The sequence below is a fragment of the Salminus brasiliensis genome, chromosome 8, assembly GCF_030463535.1.
Source record: "Salminus brasiliensis chromosome 8, fSalBra1.hap2, whole genome shotgun sequence".
Lineage (NCBI taxonomy): Eukaryota > Metazoa > Chordata > Actinopteri > Characiformes > Bryconidae > Salminus > Salminus brasiliensis.
In genome coordinates, this window is record NC_132885.1 from 13416748 (window position 1) to 13431605 (window position 14858).

General features: G+C 39.9%; 1 protein-coding gene across 1 annotated transcript; it reads right to left on the reverse strand.

The window, feature by feature from the left end:
• Positions 1 to 235: 235 nt before the first annotated feature.
• Positions 236 to 14779, reverse strand: mpp4a (MAGUK p55 scaffold protein 4a). Its single transcript, XM_072685083.1, has 21 exons — positions 14563 to 14779; positions 12851 to 12939; positions 12466 to 12587; positions 11145 to 11222; positions 10967 to 11050; positions 10381 to 10512; positions 6443 to 6524; positions 6158 to 6243; positions 5720 to 5791; positions 4946 to 5142; positions 4715 to 4773; positions 4418 to 4435; positions 4208 to 4249; positions 4058 to 4078; positions 3440 to 3481; positions 2981 to 3154; positions 2131 to 2211; positions 1891 to 1984; positions 1633 to 1741; positions 1390 to 1524; positions 236 to 1085 (listed from the first exon to the last, which is right to left on the reverse strand). The coding sequence occupies exons 2-21, from the start codon at positions 12903 to 12905 to the stop codon at positions 897 to 899; spliced, it is 1872 nt and encodes a 623-aa protein (XP_072541184.1). The 5' UTR covers positions 12906 to 12939; positions 14563 to 14779; the 3' UTR covers positions 236 to 896.
• Positions 14780 to 14858: the final 79 nt, after the last annotated feature.

Sequence of the window (14858 nt, forward strand, 5' to 3'; positions counted from 1 at the left end):
CTGGCTTAACAGGGCCATCTGAACAGGGTATATTTGACCTCATCTAAATAACATAACATAACAATGCCACAAACACATCAGATGTCATCATGTTTTCATGTGTCATCATGTTTATTAATGCAACATGTGAAAGATGCTGCAATGTGTGACAGTTAATGCCAATTTAAAGTCAATATGTTAAACATTATGGTCTCTGTTATGACAATTATTATGGCAATTGTAATATGATCGATATTTTACTGGACATGATCTCTGATGACAGCATATAATATTTGTAATGACATGGCACGGTTATGTCAGGGTTAAAGTGAACTGTACCTGGAAAAAACAAACTAACATGGCATGGTTATGTCAGGGTTTATTTAATAAGGACAATATTTTCAGAGTTTGTGAGGAGGTATAGCTTTTCTGGCTCATAAAAAAAATATGAACTGAGTCTGTAAACGACAATAAAAATGTAACACAATCACAAATAGTGCAAATCATCTGCAACAAAAACCAAATTAGTGTAAACTAGTGTGAAATCATGTCATTAATTAACACATAACACAATAACACACTGACGACAAACCTCCAACACTAGTCATCAGTGCACTTGGGATGAGATGAATATTAACACAAAAATTTCTGTTGTGTCCACAGATTAACAAAAGTAGGCTTTTGGTTTTGAGATATAATCTAATATACATTAGATATAATATACTAATATACATAGTTTGTTCTATCCCTTCAAGGTCAAGGGCACACTTTCCTTCTCTAAGGTCTGGCTTCTATCAATCCTTAGAATACTCTAAAATTTTATTTTATTATATAATCAATTATGATTAAAAGTTGTGTCACTGTGTAATTAAGTTATATAAGTTAAATTAATCAATCGTGGTGGCAGACTGTGTATATCAGGGTTCATCAAGGCTGAGCCAGCTGGCTGGTATCCACTGCGGCTCCTCCTGAGCATGCTTAATAGCTGCAAAAAGATCCATGCATGCGTCCTGCAGTCGGTCATTCACAATAACACAGTCGAAAAACTGACTGTGCTGGGCCTGCATCCTCTTCCCTGCCTCTTCAATGTCCTCAAAATCCTCATCCTGGAACAGCAAAAGAAAAATGTGTTACAACAAATATAGAAATACACTATATAAAAGTTCCTGAATGATTCCTGGCATGAATGTGTGGTTCTAGAAAGAAGTCACAGAATAAACATTTATTTAAAGATCCTTCACTCTAATCTCACTTACTAAAGAGGTGGCATCTTCACAGCAACACTAAAAAGAGCGTTTAGCACAATTGTTGTTTTTGCCAAACAAACAAAGCCAAAAAGCTAAACAAGTAATTGCCATTTACAAACAGGGTCTTTAAAATCACTGAACAAAACACAAGATGACTTCTTACTCTGAAAGTTCTCTTGAAGTAGCTGCTGGCGATAAACTTAGCATCCATCCTTGTTAACTTCATGCGTTCAAGAGATGGAGGTTTCACAAAGATGATATAGGGTTTCAGCTTTTTGGTTCTCACTGCAGGGATACACTGTAGTACAGAAGATACACTTTCATTTGACACATTCTCCATGGCTAGCAATGAATGGACCACATTTATAATAATAATAACAACAACAACAACTATTAACACACTAACATTAGGTTCAATGTCAATGATGCAGGTTTTCCCGCTGTCCAGCACATCTTTGATGGAGTCATAGCAGGTGCCGTAAAGGTGACCCTTATGCTCCCCATATTCAATAAATCTGCAGCAGATAAAAATAATTACTATTGACCTCCAAAATAAGAACATTGTTATAAATATAATTCATATAATAATATATTAATAAATAAATAAATAAATAAATGTCAAATATTTACTCTAAAAGAACAGTAAGAAACTGTGTACACTTACTTGTGGTTAACCATCAAGTACTCAAACAGCTCTTTGGTGATAAAGTGATATTCTCGTCCATTCAGCTCGGCACCTCTAGGGGGCCGTGTAGTGTCTGGGGTAAAATTGAACAGGACACCAAATTTACACCAGTCAAGACATACCAAGCTAATTCAGTGATTTACTTCTCTCAGTGTATCTTCAGTGTAAAATGGAGAAGTGGTGAAAATGACATACGTAAAAGTAAGAGGGTGGACTTACAAGGTATGGGAGCCTGGAAGGTGTTGGGGTTGATTTTGATCAGTCTCCTGCGTAATTCATTTACTCCTACTCCTGATGGACCTGAGGCAAACAGTGTATAATAAGTGATATACCACACTCCAAACTACTACATACAGTAAAGTCAGATTTTATTTTTTGGAGGATTACTCATCAGATTTACACACCTCATCAGGATTCAAGTTATTAAAGAATTACAATAATTTACTCCAACCCAGCGACCCCTTATTGCTTGCACAGTTTGAAATGTTCCCCACTCAAACACTCCTGATCCAGATCATTAGCTTGTTATCAAATCTTTGTTTGATGAAACATTTAGGGACAGGAATTACACAAAACCTTTTGGGGACACATGGGTATCCGATGTAGGTAGGCTGGGGGGTTACAAAGTTCAACCAGGTGTGTCCAAACTTTTGACTGGGACTGTATAAGGAGTGACTCCTTTTAATGAGAGTGTTCAGGTACTTTATGTGACACCCATTACTGACACAGGCATTTAGTTGTTCATACACAGCTTGGTTAATCACCATAGAAAAGCATTGCCAGAATATAACAGAACACACTGGAGCAGCCAATCCTGCCAGTGTCATCTGGTAGATATAGGGGTATAAAGCCCAGCAGCACTGGGCTGTGGAGCAGTGGAACTGTTTTCTGGAATAAGTTTGAGTGCCATTTCTGATGTATAACTAATCATCCATAATCAGTACCTGATCTCACTAATGCGCTCATTGCCAAACACCATTAAATCCTTACAGCAATGTTCCAAAATTGTAAGGTCCTTGCAGAAGAATAAGCAACTCTACAAACTTTAAACCCAAAGAGGAGTTCTTACCAGTGAGAACAATGAGGCGTGGAGGTTCGCTGGCATTGCGCTGGTAGTTGAGCACCTCCTCATAAGGACTGGCTGAGGCACTGTGGCAGCTGTTTGGACTGCAGGAGTGACAGGACTGCCTCCTCTTGGAGAGAGCCTTCCTCCTCCACAAGCGCAGACTGTACCGGAACCCCGCTATACAAAGCAGTCAGTCCACCAAACACCCGCATACAGCAATTCAATTATAAGCTAATGTAGAGAGTACCTGTGCTAAGGACAATGTCATGATGAAGAAGATTTTATCATAATGTTTGTAATCCTGTAAAAAAGTAATTTAACTTTTGTTAATGCCGTGTAGACATTAAGGATCATGCTTTATTTTTAAAGGTTGTTTTTTTATTTTTAAATGGGGGGGGGGGGGGGGGAAGCAGTGGACTTGCTTTGTCAAGTTTAAAAAGAAACTATGGAAATCATGCCTACCCATATAAAAGCCTTCTACGTGTCCACCATGTTCACCCTCCTCTAGAACAGAACAAAACAGAGGAACAGAGAGTTATAAACAAGAGCAAGTGTCTACCCTACACTACAAGCCAAACAGTTTGAAATTCCTAATTTTTTATTTATATCTATACAATTATAAAATAGAAGTTTTTTTGGAATGTCCTCAAGATCTAATTTTTTCCTGATATTGCAGGAAATCCATCACACACTATATAGACAAATGTATTGGGACACTCCTCTTAAATCACTGCCAAAAACTACTATATAGTCTATATGTTTGTGTACATTAGTTTAATTAAAATTCATTTCATTTTGACTTAATCTAAGTGAATACTATGACCCCTTTGTGAACTATGAAATACACATGAAATAATCACATTCAAATTTAGATATTTGTATTTGTAAGCACCTTTCCAACAGCATGATACCAACTCCCCACAAATCTAACAATTGTCTCTTAAATATACCGCAAAGTAAACTGCCATTTACAAAATATGCAGAACAGCACCAGCAAATATGGTACATTTTGTAAACCAATATTCTAACCCTTTTTTTTCTTTTTTTTTTTAAACACTTCCTTTTAAAAGACTTACCTACCAGTTTCTAAAGCTTCTTCATCTGCAAACAAACATAGAATCAATTTATACACTTGTCAACACTTAATATGGGTAAATCCTCTAAATATATACCTATATCTTCTAAATATAGGTTTCTGGTAATAAACATAGGGCAGCATAAGGTCAACACCTGCTTCTGGACAGTTCTCCTCATTAGCTCCTTCCTCTTCTCCTTCATAAGAAAAAAAGATAACAGACATGTTCTTCAGTCATGATCATTAGCAATGATACCACAATGTCAAAATTCTCAAATTCTCAAAACTATCACACAAGACCTGGAAAGGATGAATCTAAGGAATGCACAAATGATGACACTAACACAAGCAACACCAGTACATACCAACATCAGCTGCACTCACTGCATATATGCAAGATTAGGGGGTGCAGTAAAAACCAAAACAAAAAGGACTGAATGCTGTCAACATGTCAAGATACAAAGCACAGGTAAATTCTGTCACTGGATTCAGATCGTCTCGCTAAGCAGCAGAAGATCAGGTTTCTAGGTTTCTAGATCAGGTACCTTAAAGCACTTTAATATTTTAAAACATATGATGACACTGTATAAACTGCCTTGGTTCCATATTGTATGTCTCCTTATCTATGAGCATGTTTTCATGTGTGTTCTGGATCTGCTTACAGGGTTTTATACATGTGTGGACCTGGTAAGGTTGAGACCACCAGAACTCCCTCTTTTTACTACAAAGAAGAAACAATAGAGAAATGAAAAAAGAGACATGAACCTTGCAGAAGATTAATTAAATTAAAACTGATTAATAGGAATCTCACAGCAGAACTTGCTATGAGGCAGCAATATCATTGGTCCATACCTGGGGTATTCACTCAGTGATTATTCTGAACTTTCTCTTACCTTCTGAAATGGGTGGTAGATGGAATGAGGCCTGCACAGGCTGTAGCATTGGGCAGCTGCCTGGCCTGCCACCACTGGATGTCTTTCTGGTCCACGATCTCCAGAAGATCCCCCCTGCTGAAGGCCATGCCAGCATCTGGGCAGGGAATGGAAGGGTCCTGCAGTGGATTGTAGTCCACCATGGCTCTCACATACATCTAGGCAGAGGTAAGATGAAGGGAATATACATCGATCAGTCATAATATTAGTACCACTGACAGGTAAAGTGACTAATATTGAATATCCTCATCTACAGTGTTTCTAAAGTTTGGGGGGAAAAAAAATATATCTTGAACATTCTTACAAATCTTTAACAGACTTTGTCCATTAGCATATAGTGGGTGCATCTATCCTACATTTGTTTTGGGAAGAGCACTAGGAGTATAAAGACTGGTTTACTATTTCTGAAATGAGGAGGAACTACTATGAACAATAGCCCCTGGGCCATACGGCACTGAAAGGACTGCAAGCTTTCCAACAGTTGTTAATTTTATGGTTACACTTACACACATATTAAAATCTACTATAACTGTGATATTGCACTGAATTCTTTGAAAATAACAAATGTACTACAACTATGTAGTCTATGAAAACCATCATATATAAATAATAACTGCCAACATTGTGTCCTTCTACCTGCAGGGGTGCTGGTATACCTTTAAATGGTGAGGTCTGTTTAAGTAACGTTAAATCACCTTTATGGGTAAAGTCAGATTAAGTTACAGATGTACTTACTGTCGCTTGGCTTGTTACAGGCTGTGGTGAGTTGGGGATCACCTTGAACAGGATAGTTCCTTGTGATTGCACCTGCAAAGAGTAAGGGACAGCGTAGTAGTTCTAGTAGTTTTTTCTCAAACCTCCCCTATCAAATGTAATGCTCTGGACACCGGGAGGGTAAGGACTGACACATGCGCAACCAGCAACCGCCTCTTTTTGAACTGCCGCTGATGCAACGCCACCAGACAACCAATGCGCTCGGAGCATTAAACTGGAGTGATGGAGTGACTCCAGTTTGATGCCGGCCATCTACCCAGAGAGGCCAATTGTGTGCTCTCTGGCTCCAGCTGCTGGAGTTTTAGTTTTATTTAAACTTTTGTTTCAATGTGTTTTAGTTTAAATAATAAAGCACCTTAGCCCACGGAACCACTTGGAGTCCAAGTGAGTCAATCTTACCAGAATATGAATGACTTGTACAGGCTCCAGACCCTCCACAGGCTCCCCATTAACCTCTACCAGTTTATCTCCAGCATGCAGAAGACCTTAAATACCAATTACAACTGTTAGAAGATGCTTTGCATTAGTCACACAAGGCAATGCATACTTTGTCTTATATTCTAATTCTAAAAAAGGAAACAAATTTCTACACTCTAAATAAAAATATATCTAAGGTATATGACCAAAAATCTACATCTTGTAGCTGGATACAGGAGATTTAGCCAGAATGACAGGCACACCCACCACTGCGATCTGCTAGTCCTCCATGTATCACCCTCGCAATGAAGATCTCTCCTGTTTTCTCGTCCTTTTTGATGGTAGCACCCTATCAAATGAAGGAGAAAATGAAATGTCAGATTAATTATAGGAAGTACACAATAATGACCAACACTGAAATCAGAACTGTTACGACACAATGGAAAAGATCTTCATGACACATTCATACATGACCCTGTAGCTGAAATGGGGGGTGGGGTGGGGGCAAACAACAATGGAGTCAAAGATGAAGGATTCAGTAATGTGTCATTAAAACGGATATGAAAAAGATACTGAAGAGAGTAATAGTGTGAGATGAAGGACAAATAATGAAATCCTCAGACAGAGATTGAAAACAAATACAGAATAAAATGCCTTGGACACTGCATGTGAGCAAAACACAACAAAAATCACTCATGAAAGAAAACACGGTATTAAATTAAAACAATTGCCTGTTGAACCCAAGCTGTACTGGTGAGTAACGTCAGCGGAGCTTTTAGAGTCAGCTGAGCTCGAAAAAGAGAAAGCCAGCCTCAATTATTTCTTAATCTTTGACTTTCTCTTCCTGCTGGAGAGACAGCCCACTGTTCCATAGTCATCATTTGGCACTGGTGAACCATTAGAAAGGACAGACGATACTTTTTCACTTCTGAAGGCCACTGTTTTTATACTGCCTCCTTTCTGGGTGCAGGAAGGCTCCTGTGACGTCAGGAAGTCCCCCATGTAGGAGCTTAGAGAGCTGGAGCAGGTGGAGGAGGAGGAGGAGGATGACGAGGAAGAAGAAGCAGAAGAAAACTTGACAAACTTTCCAAAGACATTATGAGGAACGCTTGGTGATTTAGCTGCGATTGGCGGTCTTGATGAAACATCATGTGTTTCAGCCACAGTGGGTTTATCTGGAACATCTGGAGGCTTGGAAGCACAACATACTTCATGCGACTTGCTGGCTATGATCAGTCCCTGCAGCTTGTCAACCACCTCCGCCAGCAGGCTCAGGGCCTGAGCGTTCTCCTCTACACTGTCCGTCATCCTCTCGGTCACAGCCACCATCCTTTGGCTTAGGTTGCGCACATCACTGTTGCTGCGTTCCATGCTGCTGGCCATGCTGTGCATTGTAGACCTGAGCTCGTCCAGGCTGTGCTGCTTGGTCAGCTCCAGGGCGTGGCGAGGTGCACAGGCAGCCTGCATGGCCCTGCGGGTCCAAAGCGGAGGACTGGAAGGAGCACTGTGAGGATGAGAGCTCACCCCAGAGCGGAAGCCCACACAAGAGGACTGAGAACCGTGGGCGGAGGTGCTGGACGTTGTTCGAGTGCATGTCTGGTTTGGCAGATGGTTTTCACTTATCTCTGTGTGATCAGTTAAGTATAATAGAGGTGGTTAGTAGAACAAGGAGGAATACACCAACAGATAAACTGGAACTAAGAATAAGAGCACTATGAAAAAAGGTACTGAATGTCTATGGAAGGTGCTCTACAGATCAACAATAAATTTTATGGCAGTATTTCTGGTCATGTTATAAACAATAGCCACAAGTTTTAAAAATGTTCAACTCCCAGCTGAAAAGCTCTGCTCTGGTCATTTTTAATAAGGCAACCAATAAAACAAGAGTTAACCAGAGTGAACGCAGGGCTGAACAGTGGGACAGATTTACTCATGTTTGAGATAAAAAATTACCTGAAGATCAGCGCACCCCTCAGCGCTGTATGTTGGTGAGACGTTTACTGTAGAAATACTATGTTGTGTCTCTTTGCTAGTTGTAGTGTTCAGGGTGCTCACTAATGTTACTAATGTTTACATGGACTGAGTGGGAGGAGTTAAACCTGCCAGATTTTTTTTCTCCTCCTAGTCTTTAGTCTGTCCATCCAGATCCATCTTGGCTTTGCAAAACTCCTCACAGGTGGATTTCTAGCAGAACGCTCCACTGTCTTAACGCCACTGCTTTCCTTACTGAACGTGTTTACCGCGCTGCTCTGAGGAGTGATAATAAGCGCACTGCATCAGACGTGCAGGGTCACACAAATGTTTTGAACATTGGCCAAGACAAACTAGCCTCAGTGTCTGTTGAAGAGACTTTCAGACACGTTAACTGCCCTCCTGTTGACTGTTGGGAGGGAGGTTGAAAACATGTAATCATTTTGTTAAAGTGTCCAGAGCTATGATACATTTTTTTTTTATGGAAATTAAGTTCAGTACAGATGTCTATCATTTTAATGGTTTTAATCAACTTAATCTGATATACTGTTTAATCTTAATCTGCATTCAGTTATAAAGGCAGTAAGGCCACATTGAAGAAAAACTCAGAGGCAAAGAAAAGCAGCCATGACTCCCATGCTGCCATGCTGACCCAACCCTCCTGATCTCTTACCCACAGGCACTGAGCTGCAGACGGCTGGAGCAGACTGGTTCAGCCCTCCTCCAGACAGCCGGCCATTATGGAGGCACAGGCCGCAGTTGCCAGTAGACTGGTAGCTGGGCAATGACTGGGGCTGGACTGCAGGTGGGGTCGGCATCAGGCCAGAGGAAGCTGATGGACCCCCTGATGCCTGCGGGAAGAGATCCTCACCTGAGCTCACGCGCCTCGTCAAGGCAAGCCGCCTTAGGCTGTCCCTACGAGCGCACTTCACCCCTCCAACACTCTTTTGAGTGACAGACACAGATGAGTAATGACAATTACTAAATGTTATATCAAAAACATAATATATTCTATTATACTTATCATCATGAAATTTCAGCACTTTAGAATATAGCGTTCTCTTGCAAGTCTATTTAAACTAAGCTGCAAAAACAGACCATTTTTTATTATAACCAAAACATATACATACACCAATCAACTATAACATTAATACCACCTGCCTAACATTAAGTAGTTCCTGCTGGTGCTGCCACCACAGATCTGACTATTCAAGACATGGCCTCCACAAGACCTCTGAAGGTGTCCTGTGGTATCTGGCACCAAGACGTTAGCAGCAGATCCTTTATGTCCTGTAAGTTGGTCCTTTACGTCAGGTGGAGCCTCCATGGATTGCATCAATGACCCACTCGTCTAGACATCACAATTGGACCCTTGTGAAAGTGAATCCTTGAATGGCTTGACCATTCTTACTGTTTTCAACACATCAATGTCAACAACTGAATTTTCACTTGCTGTCTGATATATCCACCTCTTGTTTTTAAACTTCACCTTTACGTGGTGTTAATATTATGGCTGATCGGTGTATATCCACCTCTTCACACTTACACAGGAAGAATCTGTGCAATTCAAAAGGACAAAGCTGCAGATGTAAAAATGCATCATTACCGTTTTTTCTTTAAGAGGCCTAAAACGTAACATTAAAAGTAGGCAAGAAATAAATAATTAACAAAAATACTCATCACTTCTGCACATAACTCTGCAACAGTGAGTTCAATGTTCAAGTACAGCTTTAACTATATACCTAAAACAGCTTATTCCACAAACACCAACCAAGTGACAACCAATCCAAATTTTACAACACTGGGGGAAAAGGCAGATTACAAAATGGTCTAATGGAAACAATAACTACACATCTATGACAGCAGCTTTAAATAATACTGAAATTGAACAAAAAGACAGCACCATTGCATAACAGTCCAATATTTTCCATTCAGACCGACAGTGCAAAGCAACATGCTGTGCAAACACATTATACCTTTCACTGTATTATTATATAACACTGTATTACACAACAACAAAGCACATTAACAGGTAAAAGGATTTAAAGTGAATCTGAAATTAAAATAAACTTTATGACCTTAGTAGTTAGAATAACATTCAAAATAAAATTTCTGTTTTTTCAATCTTTGTCTCTTACCCACATCTAAACTGCTTCTAATGTTCTACACATTGTTAACATCCAGTCAAATGTATTCTGATGTCATGTAAAGTATAATGTAAAGGGTCAGCTCACCAGGGGCTGCTTGTTCTTCACCAGGCAGACTATCCTCATGGCCTCCTCATCCTCAGGTAGGTCATCGGGGAGTGGCGGCAAGACTGGGCCATAGTCTTTTTGAGCGACTGAGTCGTGAGCTGAAAGTAGGGCCTATGGGGAAAATAACACTGTAACTGTGTTCAGTGTTCAACATGCTAGAACCCCCCGTCAGACAGTCTTGGCATGCATAAGCACTGCACTGGACATACCTAGTTTAACACATCAGCTAATTAACAACACTTTGTGAGTAGAATTCAGGTGGATAACCCTAATCTCTGCAGAGCTATGGCTCAGAAGGAACCCAGTTTGACAGTGCTGGAGCTTACAAAATGACAATCAATAAGCATAACACTCAGAACAAAGACACAGCAATTTAACACACTATCTGGGTCTAAAACTGTGCCCTATTCACCACATAGTGCACTATTTTGGGGTTGTGCCATTTTGTAGAGGTGTCTAAAAAACCAATTCCACAATGCAGTACCTTAACTACAAAATACAAAATGCCTGAATGCATAAGCAAACTCTCTGGAGATATTCTGAGATCTTTTTTCACTCTACCCACCTGACAATGAGGTGCTTTTAGCAACATGTAGAGCTCCTGGGCCTCAGGAGAGGGGTTAGTCAGGGACCTCATATCCCCCATGAGCTAAGGACAGATCAGAAAGTACAGAGCAGAGGTCAGTTGCAGTAAGTGGATATGAAGAGGTTCTGTATCTGTGCAGTTGAGAAGGATTTCTAACCTCCTGAGAGAGTGCTGAAGCATAGGGGAGACATGGGCTGGGGGAAATACTCCTGTAATCCAGTAAACACTCATACACCTGGGAGAGAGATATCAAAGAGCATACACACATGCATGGATATATTTCTAACAGGCGTGAGGTGTATATGCCTTCTAGACAAAGATTAAGTCTTGTCCTGAACTATACATGATCCTCACACATTGATACATTGTCCAGGAGTAGACTTAATTATCATAGCCTTCAGGCAGTCTGTGTTTTTGCTATCCAAACATACTTGATTCATGCAGTTACTAGCTGGTACAAGCATACTGAGAGTATTTTGGAGTTATGCTAAACAAACATGATAGGAAAAAAACACATTTGACCCTCTTACACAACCTTTAAAGGATAGTTCTGTAAGAATAGAGAATAAAAACAGCATTTTAAACCTAATCTCTACACAGATCAGCCATAACTAAAACCACCTGCCTTTTACCGAGTAGGTCACAATTGTGCCACAACAACAAACCAGTCCATTCAAGACCTCTGAAGGTGTCCTGTGGTATCTGGCATGCAAGTTGTCAGGTGGGGTCTCCATGGATCACATTACTGAACTTTAGGTGCCCATGGCCCTGGTTGCAATCACTGGTTCTCCTTTCTTGGACCACATTTGGTAGGTATTCACCAGTGAATACTGGAAACACCCCACAAGGCCTACCTGATGTTTTGGAGATGCTCTGACACAGACGTTTAGCTATCACAATTTGGCCCTTGTCATGAGAGTGGCTCAGATTCTTATACTTGGCCATGCTTTTCCTGCTTTTAACGCACCATTTTCAAGAACTGACTGCTCACTTGCTGCCTAATCTATCCCACCCACTGACAGATGCCACAGTAGATAAAGATAATCAATGTGGTACTAATCAGTGGTACTAATATTATGACTGTGTGCTACAGATGCCCATTGTCTTCTAGTACACTGTAAAAATGTACAGGTCAGGCCAACTTAAAATGATGCAATAACCGATTAAGATAAGATAAGATTATTTAGACCTTTATTAGTCCCACAGTGGGGAAATTCTCAGTGTCTGTCTTCTCAGTGTCTGATTAAACACCACAGCTCGTCATGATCAGGAGTCTGGAAGAATAGGAAGGCCCACCAAACGTGGTACAATAACTATCACATAATTATATCATTCCACTGCTTTAGGTTCATATTATTTAAATGCAGTTTATAGGGGACCATTCGGACTGGGTTGAGAATTACTGACCTCAGTGAGGAAAGATGCTGTTACTGTCAGTGACCATAATTGAGAAATGCACAGGAAGACGTATGACTGACCCTGAGCAGAGAGTTGAGCCAGGGAGCGCTGAGCAGACTGTGGAGAAGATCTGTTCCATTAATGTCCTTATCTATAGACAACCTCACCTCCTCTACAACATCTGCTAGGATCTTAGTTAGACCTAAAAGAAGAAAGGACGGAGGGACATATGCACAGGACATAAAATGTATACAGTATTAGGCCATCATTCATAATTCATTGTTCATGGCCATGCCATGTGCATTTTATTTGAATATGATGAGCTTTAAAAAAATCATCATATCCAGGAATGTGGTGAATTGGGCACATTCCCATAGTCAGAGTTTAGCTCTACATTACTGTAAAATATTCAAACAAAGATTATTTAACACATTCTCTCTTGATTTCAACCAAGACTGTTGAAACCGTTTTCACGACGTCCTGGGTGAGTCATCGGTTCTGCCTCCACTCTCTGCCTCATGGCAGGTGCTTCCGTTCCCTAGATCACAGAGGTCCTATTAAAAACAAACACACATACACCAGTGGATTAAACAGGTGCTGTGCAAGTGACCATGGTTAGCTGGTTAGCGTACAGCGCACTGGATGACAAAATGTCTCAAAAATATTTTAACAGATTCATGTGACCAAGATTCTCTTTTTATAAGCTTTAAGTTCATCTCGCATTAGGTTTCCTCCTGTCCATACTGATCAATTGTTTTGCTCAGTTCCCCAAACAGCGTTCCAGAAATAACTCTTAAACACGGATGTTTTATGGCCCTAGATGAAATAAAGTGATTCACATTCAGTATGCTCTCGCTGAGACCAAGACAGGATGTTAGACCTAAACATACAATGCTTAATGATCTTCACCTTAACTAAACCAGTACACATGCAGAAAGATATGCAGGCAGATACAAAGATAGACAAGAAGGCAGACAGATAGATAGATAGATAGATAGACAGATAGATAGATAGATAGATAGACAGATAGATAGATAGATAGATAGATAGATAGACAGGCAGACACAAAGATAGACAGATAGAGAGGCATATAGAGTACTAAATAGAGAGCAAGATAGCTAGTTACAGATAGACCAATAAATAGATAAATAGATAGATAGATCATGAAATAAATAGATAGACCACTAAATAAATAAAGACAGATAGATAGACCACGAAATAGATCGATAGGCCACTAAATATATAGATAGACCACTAAATATATAGATAGACCACTAAATAGATAGATAGACCAGTAAATAGATAAATAAATAGATAGATAGACCAGTAAATAGATAAATAGATAGATAGACCAGTAAATAGATAAATAAATAGATAGATAGACCAGTAAATAGATGAATAAAGATAGATAGATAGATAAATAGACCACTAAATAAATAAATAGACAGACAGACAGACCACTAAATAGATAGACAGATCACTAAATAGATAAATATAGATAGATAGATGGATAGATAAATCACTAGATAGATGGATAGATAGATGGATAGATGGATGGCTAGATCACTAGATAGATGGATAGATAGACGGATAGATAGATCACTAAATAATTAGATAGACACAGATAGATAGATAGATCACTAGATAGATGGATAGACAGATATAGATAGACAGATAGATAGATAGATAGATAGATAGATAGATCACTAGATAGATGGATAGACAGATATAGATAGATAGATAGATAGATAGATAGATAGATCACTAGATAGATAGACGGATAGATAGATAGATAGATAGATAGATAGATAGACCAAAAGGCTGCTAAATAGATGACACGATGGCTAGTTACAGCCAGAGCACTAAATAGAAAGCTAGATAAATAGCTAAACAGATAGACAAGTAGCAAGACAGACTGCTAGCTAGACCGATAGCACGATAGCTGGACAGTACAGTGGAAAAGTCAATCCCACTTCATGAACAATGTAGCAGTATCAAAACTTTGAGATCATGCTTCATAAATAAACGAATGATTAAGATCATTATTATTACTGGCTACTATATTAAACAGTAAAGTCCAGTTTACAGAACAGTCCCGTCTAAAAAACTACTGTTATCAACTGCAGACCTTTTCATTCAATTCATTCAGCAGAATCGGACAACCAAAATCCACTCACCTCACCCAGTCTCAGCCCTTCCTCTCAGCCCTCCAGCTGACTGCAGGAGGGAGTGCACCACCTTATAGTGGGGTTTTTCGTTTTAGGTGATGCTTCGCCTCTGTCCCGATTACCAACATATAGCTAGGTGATTTTACTCTAAAGAGTGACCAGAAAAGCAGCCTCTAATCCCTCTCTATCCTGCTTAATCCTGGGAGAGGCATCTCCCCTGCGGGTTCCTCCACCACACCGCCTGCCACTCAAAGCTCCTTAACTCTTCCTGCTTTTGGTGCACCCATACACAGGCTAAGCACGTC

Bases quoted from the DNA above. Each gene is read 5' to 3' on its own strand.
- mpp4a (XM_072685083.1), bottom strand. From the start codon at position 12,905: ATGAGGCAGAGAGTGGAGGCAGAACCGATGACTCACCCAGGACGTCGT. The intron at 11,051-11,144 runs GTTAGAAATCCT...ATCTGTCCTTAG, and splicing joins CTTCAGCACTCTCTCAGGAG to CTCATGGGGGATATGAGGTC. The intron at 10,513-10,966 runs GTGGGTAGAGTG...TTTTCCCCATAG, and splicing joins TAAAAGCACCTCATTGTCAG to GCCCTACTTTCAGCTCACGA.